This window comes from Lepidochelys olivacea (genome assembly GCF_965140295.1).
Source record: "Lepidochelys olivacea isolate rLepOli2 genome assembly, chromosome: 2".
Lineage (NCBI taxonomy): Eukaryota > Metazoa > Chordata > Testudines > Cheloniidae > Lepidochelys > Lepidochelys olivacea.
In genome coordinates, this window is record NC_140412.1 from 262604008 (window position 1) to 262617351 (window position 13344).

The 13344-nt window shown below is 46.6% G+C and overlaps 1 protein-coding gene across 3 annotated transcripts; it reads right to left on the reverse strand.

Moving 5' to 3' along the window:
* Nucleotides 1-3080: 3080 nt before the first annotated feature.
* On the reverse strand, nucleotides 3081-12926 carry HIGD1A (HIG1 hypoxia inducible domain family member 1A). 3 transcript variants are annotated; one of them, XM_084619633.1, is made up of 4 exons: nucleotides 12788-12926; nucleotides 7879-7986; nucleotides 5024-5158; nucleotides 3081-4239 (listed from the first exon to the last, which is right to left on the reverse strand). In XM_084619633.1, the coding sequence occupies exons 2-4, from the start codon at nucleotides 7979-7981 to the stop codon at nucleotides 4175-4177; spliced, it is 303 nt and encodes a 100-aa protein (XP_084475759.1). In that variant the 5' UTR covers nucleotides 7982-7986; nucleotides 12788-12926; the 3' UTR covers nucleotides 3081-4174. The 3 variants fall into 3 exon arrangements, with proteins under 3 accessions (XP_084475759.1, XP_084475757.1, XP_084475758.1); XM_084619631.1 differs by lacking the exon at nucleotides 12788-12926 and adding an exon at nucleotides 10449-10608; XM_084619632.1 differs by lacking the exon at nucleotides 12788-12926 and adding an exon at nucleotides 10457-10555.
* Between the last annotated feature and the right edge of the window lie 418 nt (nucleotides 12927-13344).

The window sequence follows — 13344 nt, forward strand, 5'->3', positions numbered from 1 at the left end:
TTACGTACCAAAATGTTTCACTTCAAGTTCAGGTTTAGTTTTCAAAAAGTAATCTAAAGAGTTATGTCATACGCCCATCACTTCATTAACCTGTGCTGCTTCATCGCCTGAACTCTCTGTTTCTATTAAACCTGTACCTTTCCTTTCCATAAGGTGTTTTAATTTTAAATCAAGGGGTGAGATAGACGCATGAAAAGTTGGTGAACTCTGCATAGCTAGATCCTGATAGTCGGGACTAGAAAGAATAACTGGTTTTCGAATACAGGGACTGGAGAAAGTGCTACATACCCTGTAAGGACATGTTGGGGTGGAACAAAACAAAAGTTTGGATTTGTGACTGGATGCTCCAATCATCCATGATTAGATTTTTGGTAGTTAGTAACTACATGATACTGTCCCTGTCCACCACAGGCCACTTTCTCTGTTGGTGCCTTCCACTTGGTCAGTCAGAGTGAGCAAGTTGCTGATCTATTCTGTTGTTGGTACGCATACTCCATTCCACATAAAACTGCATCTATCTCAAACACATCACACCTGCTGCAAATGAACTGACATCCTTTTTCAGAGCAACAGACCATCCATAGGATTTTCCAAGTTTGAGTTTCTGGATGGAAAACCACCAGGGAGGGTACGTTGAGATGCTCTCAGTAGATGTCATCTTCAAGGTGACCTGTTGAATGGACATCCCCCCGATTCCAAATTGACATTCCTGTTCCAAACAATCCTGTTACAGATCCAAATTCCCAAGGAATCAAGACCGTGTTTTTGCATATGGGTGTACAATGTGTTCTGATGCATCCGATGAAGTGAGCTGTAGCTCACGAAAGCTTATGCTCAAATAAATTTGTTAGTCTCTAAGGTGCCACAAGTACTCCTTATCTTAATGTGTTCTGAGTGTACCCCTAAGTTGGCAAGATCCTGTACTCATTGCTGATAAGCTATCTTATCCACAAGGAGCACTGAAAAGAAAGATGCAACCTTGGTATGTTTACAATACTCAGATTCTCCCATGTGCCAACAATCAGGTTTAACACCACTGGGATGTGCATGAATTAAACTATGTTAACCAGAACTCTGGGGAAAGGGATGGTAGTGAGTCCACTAGTCGTCCTGAATTCAGGATGGGACATCCCTCAACCCGGGCTGGATACTGTTGGGACTTTGGTCAATTTTGGGTTCCTGAACCGTGATTTCAAACAATACACTAAAAGCATAACATCAAGGTCCAAGTTTAGTTGGAAGTGTGGTCTGAACACAGGCCTTATATCCCCCTACATCTTCGTTTTCCAAATTATGCCATACCAATTCTCCTATTATGGAGTTTTCAGTGGGCCTTATTTTGCCACATTCCATAAACAATTCCATGTACCAAATAAGGCATGACCATATGTTTCACCAGATCTTCCTTTTGAATCATTTTCTACATGTGGTAATACTTTTTTCCAATTTACATACAGTAAACATGTAGGCCCTTTTAAGTGAACTAAGGGTGATACTTTCCCTTCCAATACCCTTAACATGTTGTATGGGATAATTTACATACTGAGGTGATAACTCCTGTTTTGAAATCAGGAAAACAAAGTCCCCCTCTTTTGAATGATAAACAAACCATCCCCTGGCAGCAGTCTCATCCTGCACAATTAACAATATATGTACCCTAAGCAGATCTTCATGCTATACCTGCCTGACATATGGACTAGAATTTGGTAGATAGTTCTATTAATCCACACAGTAAATCTGGCCCTATCCCACATTTTGTTACGCAATTCCTCAGGGCCACAGATACATCGCCATGCTAAAATAGTTTCATATTGTGAGGAAAGGGTAGTTTGCGTGTGTCAGGCTGCAGCATCAGAAAATGGCTAAAGAGGCCAGTATGTATATAAATATCCATAGATATGTGCACGGCCACACACACACAGATACATCTATTTGTGGACATATTGCATTACACTGGTATTCTACATTACAATTAAGCATCAGTGCCACTGACAACCCCTCACCAGGACCCAGGCTCAGTTCCTCCACACATCCTTCAGGCACAGCTCAATGCTATCCTCTACCAAGGGGTTCAGTTTGGTGCCACCCTCATCCCAGCACCCCCAACCATCAGTCTATAGACTTTGGTTGAGACCAGACCCTGCCACTGCAAGGGCCTTGGCTAGTCACCCTCTCCTGCCCCAAAGGTACAGGATAAGTCCAACTCCTGCCCCCAGGGCATCAGAGAGAAGTGCTCCACCTTCCACACACACACATCCCGTGATATGACCTGTAGCTAGCTCATCAAAGCCCCGGTGCCCCTGCCAGACCCAGTGCAGACCCCACAGCACGAAGGCGACCATACATCCTGTTTTGGCTGGGACAGGACTTTTTAAGCCCTGTACTGGCCATCCTGACTTTTCTAGCAAAAGTGGGCCTTTGTCCCCTTTGCTCTTGCCAGCTTGATCAATTAGCAAGAACAAATGGGACAATGCCCTGTTTTGTCAAAAGAGTGGGGTACAGGGAGGCAAGCGGTGATGCCAGCCCTGTACAGGGAGGCAGTCACGGCTCAGGCAAGCACCGATGCTAGCCCCAGCCTCACACAGGTAGGCAGGCAGGGCTTGAGTGAGAAGCAACACCAACATCAGCCCCGCCCAGGGTCTCTGGCAGCCAGCAACACCAGCACCAGCCCCATGTAGGGAGGAGGGCTCAGACAAGCATCTTGGACAAGTGCCCCATAAGGTGTCCCATTTTCATTTTGAGGAAATACGGTCACCCTACACAGCACCCCCAGGATCCCAGCCCCCCACAGGGTGCAAGTAGTTGAGCTCCTGTGATCTATATCCCCTCAACCCTCCCCCCAGGGGCCAGGCTGAACCATGAGCCCACCCCATCAGCCTGCTCACAGGCCATCTCCCATCCTGGAGTAGGAGACAGTTCCCACAGCGACCATTCCCATACAGGGGACAGGACAGCCAGAAAGCCTGAAGGTAGATTTGAGTTTCACAGCATCAGGGGGATTCCCTCATACTGCTTGTGTGTGAACCCAGCAATGCCCCTCAGCTCTCCCCATGTTACATGCACAGTAAAAATTAGACAGCTTGGAGTTGCTTACTGTATTTATTACAAATACTGTATTAGACACCATGCTATCTCCATGGAATGCCACCAAGTTCAAGAAAGTGGAAGTTTACAGATTCGTGCATCACTTGATCAATATATTTGGCGATGAGGCTAGATTTTAATGAAGTTACCATAAATCACTAATGGAAGAGCACTCCATATGATCTCACACCAAGGATAATAAAGGCAAAGGTCTAAGAAGTTTAGAGCTTCCATTGAAACAGCAATATCACACAAATTAAGTCAGGCATTCTAATTACATACTTAAAATGCATCACTTCAAGTACAGATTTAGTTTTCAAAATGTCATTTAAAAATGTTACATCATACACTTAATACTGCAAAAATAAATGAGCAGTTACCAAATTCAATAATCTGAGAAGCTGCAATCCATAATGTATTAAAAATTAAAAAGCTTCTGGGCCTTGATTATTAGTATTGTGTAATAAATATGTTTAAATAGTTTTATCCACTAGTGAATGCTCAGCTCGTACTTCAAATAAAACTAAAAATAGGTCAGAACAAAATGTTTTTAAATACAAATTTAAGAACTATTTTGAGTGAGTTTAGTGCTAGTGAAAGTGCTAGATTACAGCCTTGGAGACTGAAGTCCTTTTATCTACAGGACAGAGATAACATAGGCATGAGTACAACCTTCTCCACACAGACTTGCCTAGGTGCTTCAGCCATGAGCTAGAGGGACCACCTCTCCAATATAAGAAGGTTGTTTGGGCTCCAGGCCTATTTACAATTACCAGTTGTGTGTGGGGAGACTGGGTGGGAAAGGGAAGAGAGGCATTATGCTGTACAATAGACAAGTTGCTAGTGGGTATGGTAGTCTCAGTCCAAGAGAGCCAGCAGACTGTCACCACCAACTTGTGCTAGATTCAGACTTGTAACCTAAAGGTTCAATACCAGGCACGAGACATGTACAGTATTGTAGAACCACATCCTTGAATTTTTTATTTTATTTTTATTCCCCACCCCTCTTTTTTCATTATTAAAAAGAAAATGACACCTCAATGTGAGGTCTATAACTAAGATACATAGACCACCACCAAGCACACAGATTTCAGTCATCTTTTTTCAACTCCTTGGGTTTTGCCAGGTATTCCCGATACATTGAGTAGAGCACACCTGAAATACAAACACAGGCAAAACAGTTAAATATACATCCTTTATTAAAGTAGAAGACTATTTCAAGAACTGTTTGCAGCCAGGAAGACTACTAGCATGAGAAGAAAATATGGGTGTCTGTATTCTTTATAATCTCACTTCCCATCTAGAATTTCAGTAATAGCCACAATTCATTTGTTAAAATGAAGGACATAAACACACATACATCTCTCTACATACTGATGGTATCAAAGCTAGTATGATTTATAGTCTAGCTATACCTTCAATTTAGATGCAAGCTGTAGACAACTGCTGATCTTTCCCATGGAGAAATGAGTTTAAGAAAGTTAAAATTAATAATTGTCAAATAACTTTGGAGAAAGCAGAAGAGTTCAGAAACACCTTAAAATATCCACAACATGCATGGGGCAACTGTATTCTTTGTTTTCCTCACTGACTTAGCACCTTTGGAAAAAAATCAAGCTAAGTGCCCCAAACGTGAACACACAATTTCATGCGTTGTGTAGAAAGTCAAGGGAGAAACTGGAGAGATGTGTTCAAACATGGTTACCTAGATACCAGGCACACTAATTTTATGATACTGAGCCAAGAAACCAGTTTGCTAGCTCAGCCTCACTAAAAGAACTTACTATGTTTGCAAGTTTCTAGTGCAGTTGGAAACAGTTAATGGTTTACAAGCTAGTCCAAGGTATTTATCCTTTAGTGTAAAGAACACTTTTAAAGTAAGTCTGCCATCATTAAGAGGTAACTAGGGCTCGACAACAGCTGTCTGTTTTATACATACCACAAGTCATTGCTCCAACAACAAAGCCCTGGGCTGCCACACGCATGTGAATCAGATGAATAGACATTTTTGTATTGCCTCTGTGCTTCAGTTTGTACAGTCCATAGCTTACAACTGCAACCAAGCCTGCCATCCCTATAAGGCAGGGTAAACAAGTGTTTAGTAATTACATGATTTTACATTCCTCACTCATAAGACTTGCTTTAAAAGTAAAAGTCAACAACTTAAAATTTAACAAAAGCTATTTATAACCCCTCCTCCCCACACACAAGTGTTTTAGCCCCATCATTAACACCTAACAGTAACTACAGTTTTCAGAGTAACAGCCGTGTTAGTCTGTATTCGCAAAAAGAAAAGGAGTACTTGTGGCACCTTAGAGGCTAACCAATTTATTTGAGCATAAGCTTTCGTGAGCTACGATGAAGTGAGCTGTAGCTCACGAAAGCTTATGCTCAAATAAATTGGTTAGTTTCTAAGGTGCTACAAGTACTCCTTTTCTAGTAACTACAGTGTTCGCTTATGTTCAGTAGAATTAGTTAATAGGCAATTCCTTTCCCACCCAAGTAACGTCTAGGCTGACCCAGAAGCCAGCCCAGACTGGACCCCCAACAGAGTTTTGGTATTCCATTACTGGAGAACTGAGTTAAAAAAACTAAGACATGGCATATCATTGCACAACATTCGTTCCAGATAGACAGCTGGGGATAGCAGCCTTGATGGACGTCAGGGCTGATTTGATACTGGTCAGAAACTTCCGTAAGAGCAAATTAACTGCCTCTTCTTTTCAGAGGAATGCTCTTAGAGCTGTAGTTCAAAAACAAACAGGAGTTCTCAAATGCAACTCTGAACAAAGTTCAAACTGCATCCATGCACTAATAGCAGTACTAGATTTCTTGGTCTAGACACCCACAAATGAAGATTGTTATTGTTTGTATCTGTCAAGTTTGACCCTGGATTCACTTGAATACTGGCATTGGACAGGTCATGTTATTTCTCCTGTGCACTGGAGCATTAGCTCAACAGAGGACACATTTAATTGCCTCACCAATCTACTAGAATTCTTTGAGGGAGTCAACAAGCATGTGGACAAAGGAGATCCAGTGGATGCAGTGTGTGGGAGGGATAGCTCAGTGGTTTGAGTACTGGCCTGCTAAACCCAGGGTTGTGAGTTCAATCCTTGAGGGGGCCATTTAGGGATCTGAGGCAAAAATTGGGGATTGGTCCCGCTTTGAGCAGGGGGTTGGACTAGATGACCTCCTAAGGTCCCTTCCAATTCTGATATTCTATGATTCTATTTAGATGTTCAAAAAGCCTTTGACAAGATCCCTCACCAAAGACTTAAGTAAAATAAGCAGTCATGGGATAAGAGGGAAGGTTCTCTCATGTATTGGTAACTGGTTAAAAGATAGGAAACAAAGGGTAGGAATAAATGGTCAGTTTTCAGAATGGAGAGAGGTAAATAGTGGTGTCCCCCAGATATCTGTACTGGGCCCAGTCCTATTTAACATTCATAAATGAACTGGTCTGATGTGAAAGTCCATTTCTTCAACCAGAAGACTTCAGCACCTACAACTGTCAGTTTAGCAAGAGGCAAGTTCACACTTTTTTAAAGAGTCTAGTCACTTATTAATTTGGGAGAGTCTGAAGTGACCAGATGTAGTCCCTGTGACATATGACATCCTGGAAAAGCCTTATGGAATTAAGTATTTTAAGAGTCCATTGCATTAAAAATCCAATTGGTTATGTAGCTTCCCTAGGAACATAATTAATGCAATCTCTGGGAAATATTAGGAACTTCAAAGGACTTTTGGGGACAATGTGTGAAGTAGATTTCCTAGGAAATACTTGGGACTAGGGGGATGGAAGTGACCCACCCCTTTTGAAGCTTCCTTTGAGCAAAAAAGCCCACTGCCTGGCTGATTACCTACACGGTCTCTTCAACGGTCCAGACGGGATAAAGCAGTGATTTAGAGTCATGAGGGTGACAGTTCTGAGCTGAGGCTGATGTGAACTTGTGACCATAGAAGAGATCCCATTTTGGGGTTTGAAGGACTAACCACCTGCCAGAGTCCATGTTGGAGCTGGGGTGACCTCTGGTGAGCATGTGTGTAGGTCCTTTTGTTGTTTTTAATATGTTTTCGCTAATTCTTTTATCCTAAGAATAAATAAGCTTGCATAGAAAGAGCTGTATGGTACCTAAACAATGGGCAGTTAACACTGCTATTAGTCTCTGAAGAGAAAGCAAACAGGTCTGCTTAGGCAGTCTGTCTTGCTGGGAACAGTGAAGGCTGGGAACTGTTCAGCCTGGAAGTATCCAGGTCAGAAGGGAGACACTCATATCACCATCCAAGAGAGGTGACGGCCATGAGAGTCAGAAGCCTAGAATGGGTGCCCTTGCTGGGCCACAGAGAGGGAATACAGGTGCAGTTACCCTGAACTGTGACAGCCCTCTACTGCCAGGCCTCTGGGCTTGCTGCAAGGTATGTTTCCCCAAGTATAGGATCCACTACCCAAAATTTGAAATAAGGGGTGTGTAAGCAACTATCTTTTAAATGGAAGACAGAGGGAATTACAAGGAATACATAGACATTTTAAGTCTACAGTGTTTGATAAAGCTACCAGATAAGAGTATTAATTCAGGTAGAACACCATAATAGGTTCAAGAGGTAGGGCAAAATTATCACAGTACTATACCGAATGAGGAAGCAATATTTCACAGTAATTTCCTGTTGGTAGTGTGTGACTGCATTTACTATAATCACCGCCCATTACATGAACACTTATGCAACCATGTATTTTCCCAGATTTACTGGTCTTACTCCACGGCATCATTGCACTGTGAAATTGAAACTTACCAACAGGTACAAAGGGTGACTCTTTAGATTTTCTGATCAGTTTTGATGCCTGGCTGTTATCAGTCTCATAGCTAGGAAGAACGGATTTCTGACTAGATGTCATGTTGACTGCGGAGAAGAAGAAAATCTGCTTTAAAATTTAGGAGTTTTTTCACATTTGAGAGTTCTGTAGAAGTAAGACCTTGAATGTACCACAAGTATATAAAGGACAGTAACTTCCACTGTATATTCAGTTATAAACAAGATACAAGTCAAAAAACTTTGAACTAATACGATGGTGTATGGCTTAATCCACACTAACTACTACAATGTTTATCTATACCACCAAGCTAAATTCAATTTTATGAATATAAAAACCTCAGAATGTAGGCATGGCTTTTACAATACAAGAATAAGCTTTGGTAGTAATTCCATATCAAACAGACATATCAAAAAGCCATTAGGCAAAAGCTTCCTGTTGTACTTTCCACACAAAGAATCGAGTTCCCAGCACCTTCATGAAAGGCACAGTCAATTCTGGTTTTTCACAAACTAAGCCAGTGAGAGCTTAGATCAGAAGCATTTCCTTGCAAAATTTCTGTCCTCCACCATATCGATTCATTTCTGTGGGGCTACTCATCCATGCTGGCACTGGATTTTAAGTGGGAAGAGGGGAAGGGGAAGAGTCCCTGACATATTTTGTGAGGAAAATCAGTAAGCCACTACAGAAGGTCAGCCAGCACATTTGACAAGCAGGGAAAAATGCACCTCCAGTATACTCTACTTTAAGTTTAAACTATCTCAATTCAGATTTTTACTGAAGAGCCAGAAGCCTAATATTTAAAGAGAGAGTAGGTACTGGGTCTAGTATTGATATCAGACCTGCAGGAGTTTGTTTGATGGACACACCATAGTTTGCATATGGGACATGTCAACCTTTTAAAAATAAATGGATTATCATTCCCAAATCAATGAATACTTTTCTCATGCAATACTATTTCATCTACAATTAAAAAGTTCAAGTTGAAAGATGTTCTATCTATCAAGACTGAGGGGCGAAAAGGAACAGCTGCTAAGAGTAGACCACCACTGTTCAGACTGATGACTACCAAAAAAAAAATGAAGAAAACCTGATATCAAGGCTTGCCAGTGACCCAATTTCAATATTTCCAGCAAGCATTGATAGGGAAGGATTTAAAAAAAAGAAAAAAGCGTGTATGTCACCATAGATTACTTCCTTCTTCAGGCTTTGGCACTAGCCGAGAATTAATTATATTCTTCCTGTAATTCAGGAATGCTGGAAAAAAAGCTGACTTTAGATGGTCAGTTCAGTAACTATTACAGACCTCCTAGTCAGGCTGATTAGGCTGTATTTTTATTGTTTGAGTTTTCCTAACAATGTGCTCAGCACTGCAAGGCATAAAGAGAGTGTGCCTCACAAAGCTTTCCATCTCAGACAGTGCAGTGTAAATGGACTCTCATGAGAATAAATGCCCCATGGTATTTAAGTCATTTGTAAAGCACTGATTTACTCAAAAAGCAAGCTACCTATATGCATATGCCAAATAATAATTTTGATGCCATTCACGTTTAAATATAGACGTATACACCTGAATTTGAAAAGACTGGCTTATTTATATTTTCACAACCAAGTTTACACCACTTTATCATACATATCGTGGGCAAGGAGAGAAAGGACAACACTTTACGAACAGATCCAGGTCTAATCTGATTGTCAGTATTGAGAAGCTATGACAATCTTCTTAGTGGAGAAGTAACAATTTCGAATGCCCTTAACTATAAAATACCCTTAGCTATAAAATGGGACCTACAGCACCGATAAAAAGATGCAGAACAGCACCTGACATCTCGGTAAATGCGGAAGGGGAAGTCAAAACTAAATGCTCTCATGTTCTCCCACAGGGAGGGGACAGTAGGATGTTTAGTCAAAGGCAAGGTAACGTATTTGTTTCGCCATGACCTTCAACTCCACCAGAGGTCCCAGGAAAGGCTTTCAGAGAGAAGACCCGTGGGGGGTGGAGGAAGTGGAATCATGCTGAGGAGAGCACCCCGAGGCGGCCCTCGTTTGGCACGGGGCATTTTCAGGTCATGAAGGGCTCAAACCCCCTCCTCAGCACCTCACTCAGCGGGAACGCTTCGCGGGGTGCGGGAGGGGTGCGCCCCTACCCTCAGGCAAGCTCCCTGGAGCGGGTACCCCGCCCAAGCCCCAAGGCAAGGCGCCCTGCTGGGGGCGACCCCCACAGGCCCCCTTTGTTACGACACCAGGAGATTTACCCTTCGCCCCCGGACAGGCAGGGACACCCTCCCCCGGAGGCGACGATACCCCAGGCCTAGCGTAGCCCGGCCCCCTCCTCATTGCATCACCCCCCCCCCCGCCCGTTACCCGTATCCCAGCCCCCCCCGGCCAGCTCCCTCCGCTCCGCCCCCGCGTCCTTCCAGCTTCCCGAACCCGCCCGCCAGCCCCGCGGCCACCACAGGCCCCCTCCAGCTCCGGGTCAGTACGCGGAGCCCCCCCCCACCGCGGTCCCCCCCCCAGACCCCTCCCCCTCGGGCCCGCGACCCGCACTCACGCGCTCGCGACTCCCCGCTCAGCCCCTACACGACACCAACGCTGAGGGAGCTACGCAGCCGCTGCCACCCGCTCCGAGACCGGCCGGCTTCTGCTGCCTGCGCGCGCGCGCCACCCCCCTGCTCTTATTGGCGGACAGCGTTCAGCCCACCCGGCGCGGGCGGGGGGACCGCGGCTGGGGCGTTACCCGCCTACGGCCTCCACCCCCGAAACTACAGCTCCCAGCGTGCCTCGGGGAAACGGAGGCGCCCTCCCGCGTGACCCCATGCCGGTGCGTGGGAAATCCGTCCCCGCCTCCCCCGTTATCAGCCAATCACATGAGAGGCTGGTGACGCCAGGTCCTTATATGGTCAAAGGAGGGGCTCGCTCCTCTGCAATGCAGGGGGCGGTGCTGCTGAGCCATCGTGACTCCGCTGACCCTGGGCCCGGCTGCGCCTGCGCCCGCCCGCGTGCGCGCGCCCCGGCCCACCCCAGTCATTCGCAAAGCACGAGCCTGGCTTGAGAAAATCCACTGCGAAAACCAGCCATTGGGGCCTTTCCGTGGCAGGGCACGTAACCTTCCCAAGCCTTTCTCCACTGCTGAGTGGTCTATGGAAGCTGTCTGTTTAAAGCAGCAGTAGAGATGTCACCCTGACCCAATCACAGGCCTCCAGGAGCTGGGACTTTAAGCAAAACATCCGAAATCCTAAGGCTTGGCCGCATGGCTGATTGGAGAGCCAGACTGTTTACTGCTTGTGTTTTGGCTCATCCAACTCCTAACCAGATTGTTCCAGCTGTGGATGGGGGCAGCACTAATGCAGTTCAGTCCCCTTTGTCTCTTGGCAGCTCTTGAGCCCCTGTGGCCAATGATCCTATCAGCGATCCTGGCTCCTTAAAACCACTTAACAGCTAGTTCCCCTGCAAAACTTTTACAAGTCTTCCCAGTACCTGTAGGATAACACCAGTTGTAAGGCCTTATCTATATCCGGGAAAGGGAAACATTCTAACTTACAGATTTTTAACCCTGGGTGGGAAGGTGCGCTCCCTAGCCTTTCCTCCACCTAGGGACTGCAGGGACCTAGCAGTCGTTTCCTGGGAGCTGTGGTAAGCGCTCCTGGGGCCCCAAACCCCCTCATGCACACCTACCCAAGCCCAGAGCCCCTTCGTGCACCCCAAACCCCTCATTCCTGGCTCCACCCCAGAGCCTGCACCACTAGCCAGAGCTTTCACCCCCTGCACCCCAGTCCAGAGCCCTCTCCCACACCCTGACCAACTCATTTCTGGCCCCATCTGGAGCCTGCACCCCAACCTCCTCCCCCAGCCTGGTGAAAGTGTGGGGGGGGGGTAGGGAAGAGCGAGTGAGGGTTGATGGAGAAAGCAGGGGCAGGGCCTCAGAGAAGGGGCAGAACCTTGGGGCAGTGGTTGGTTTTGTGCTATTAGAAAGTTAGCAACCCCCTAATTGCCCATTCAGATCTTTAAATAGGCTGTTGCTTTTCTCCCTGACTTTCCTGTATTGCTAAAGGGAAAGGAGGTTCCAGGACTCATTCAAGTACAGGCAAGTTGTTCTAGCTGATTTTAAAACTAGTTCGCCTAAGCTGATTTAAACCTGGTTAGAACAGAGGTGGCCAACCTGAGCCTGAGAAGGAGCCAGGATTTACCAATGTACATTGCCAAAGAGCCCCAGTAATACATCAGCAGCCCCCCCATCAGCTCTTGCCCTCGAACCCCCAGTGCCTCCTGCCCGCGGGCAACCCCGCCAGTCAGCGCCTGCCGCAATCAGCTGTTTAGCATGTGCAGGAGGCTCTGTGGGGGAGGGGAAGGAGCGAGGGCATGGCAGGCTCAGGGGTAGAGGACTTGGGGGAAGGAGTAGAGTGGGGGCAGAGCAGGGGGTTCAGCAGTGAGCACCCCCCTGCACACTGGAAAGTTAGCATCTGTAGCCCCAGTGTCAGCGCCTATGTGTAAGCGGGGGAACAGTCCCGCTATTGTGGGGAACTTTCCTGGCTTCTGCACCACCCCGGTGAAATGGGCTAGCGAAAGGATCGGAGTCCTCGCTCCCACTTCCTTTACCCAGCGGCCTCCCTGCCCTTGAGGACTCCCCTTCCACTCTCCTGTCTGGCAGAGTCCTCGTAACCCCAACAAGGCTGGGCCTAGGACTCCTGGGGGGCTTGACCCCCAACCCTGCTGTGGTCACCTAGGACAAGGGCTAGGATGTCCCCGCTCCGGGGTACTCTCTCTGCACTGGGCACTTCTCTGACCCACTGACCATTACATACAAGTTAAAGCAAATGCAAGTTATTTAATCAACAATTAATTTTAAAAAGAATAAGGAATAATGGGAAAGGTTAAAGGAAACACATCAACCTGCTTGGTGGCAGGGAACATCACAGTGTCTCTGGAACGTCAGGGCAGTTCACAGTCTGTTCCTTGTAAGTCCCAGGCCTCCTTCTCCGGCCCTGGCTGTGCTGCAGGGATGCCGTGGGTTGGACACTCGCTCTGGTGGTGGCCACATGCTCTCAGGCTCTAAGTGGTAGGACTCTTCTTCCCAGTGTCACCCCCGCCCTGTCGGGGTTACAATCCAAGCCTGGCCTGCAGAGCCTCTTGGCTAAGGCGTCTCCCTGTGCTGGGCCTGCTGCCCAGGGACCCCTCGCTCTCCCCAGCTGCTCACCGCACCCAGCTCCGGACTGCTCCAGCCCCAGCTGCACCACTCTTGTCTCTGCACGGCTGCTGCTCTGCCTCCAGCTCCCTGGGCTGCTTCTCTGGCCCCTCTGCCTCTGGTTGTCGCAGCTCTGCTCCCAGGACAGGTCTGCTCTGCAGGCTGCTTCTGTGACTCTGCTCCCAGCACTGACCTGCTTCCTGGGCTGCTTTCCTGGCCCCTCTGGCTCTGGTTGCCGCAGCTCTGCTCCTAGGACAGGGTCTGC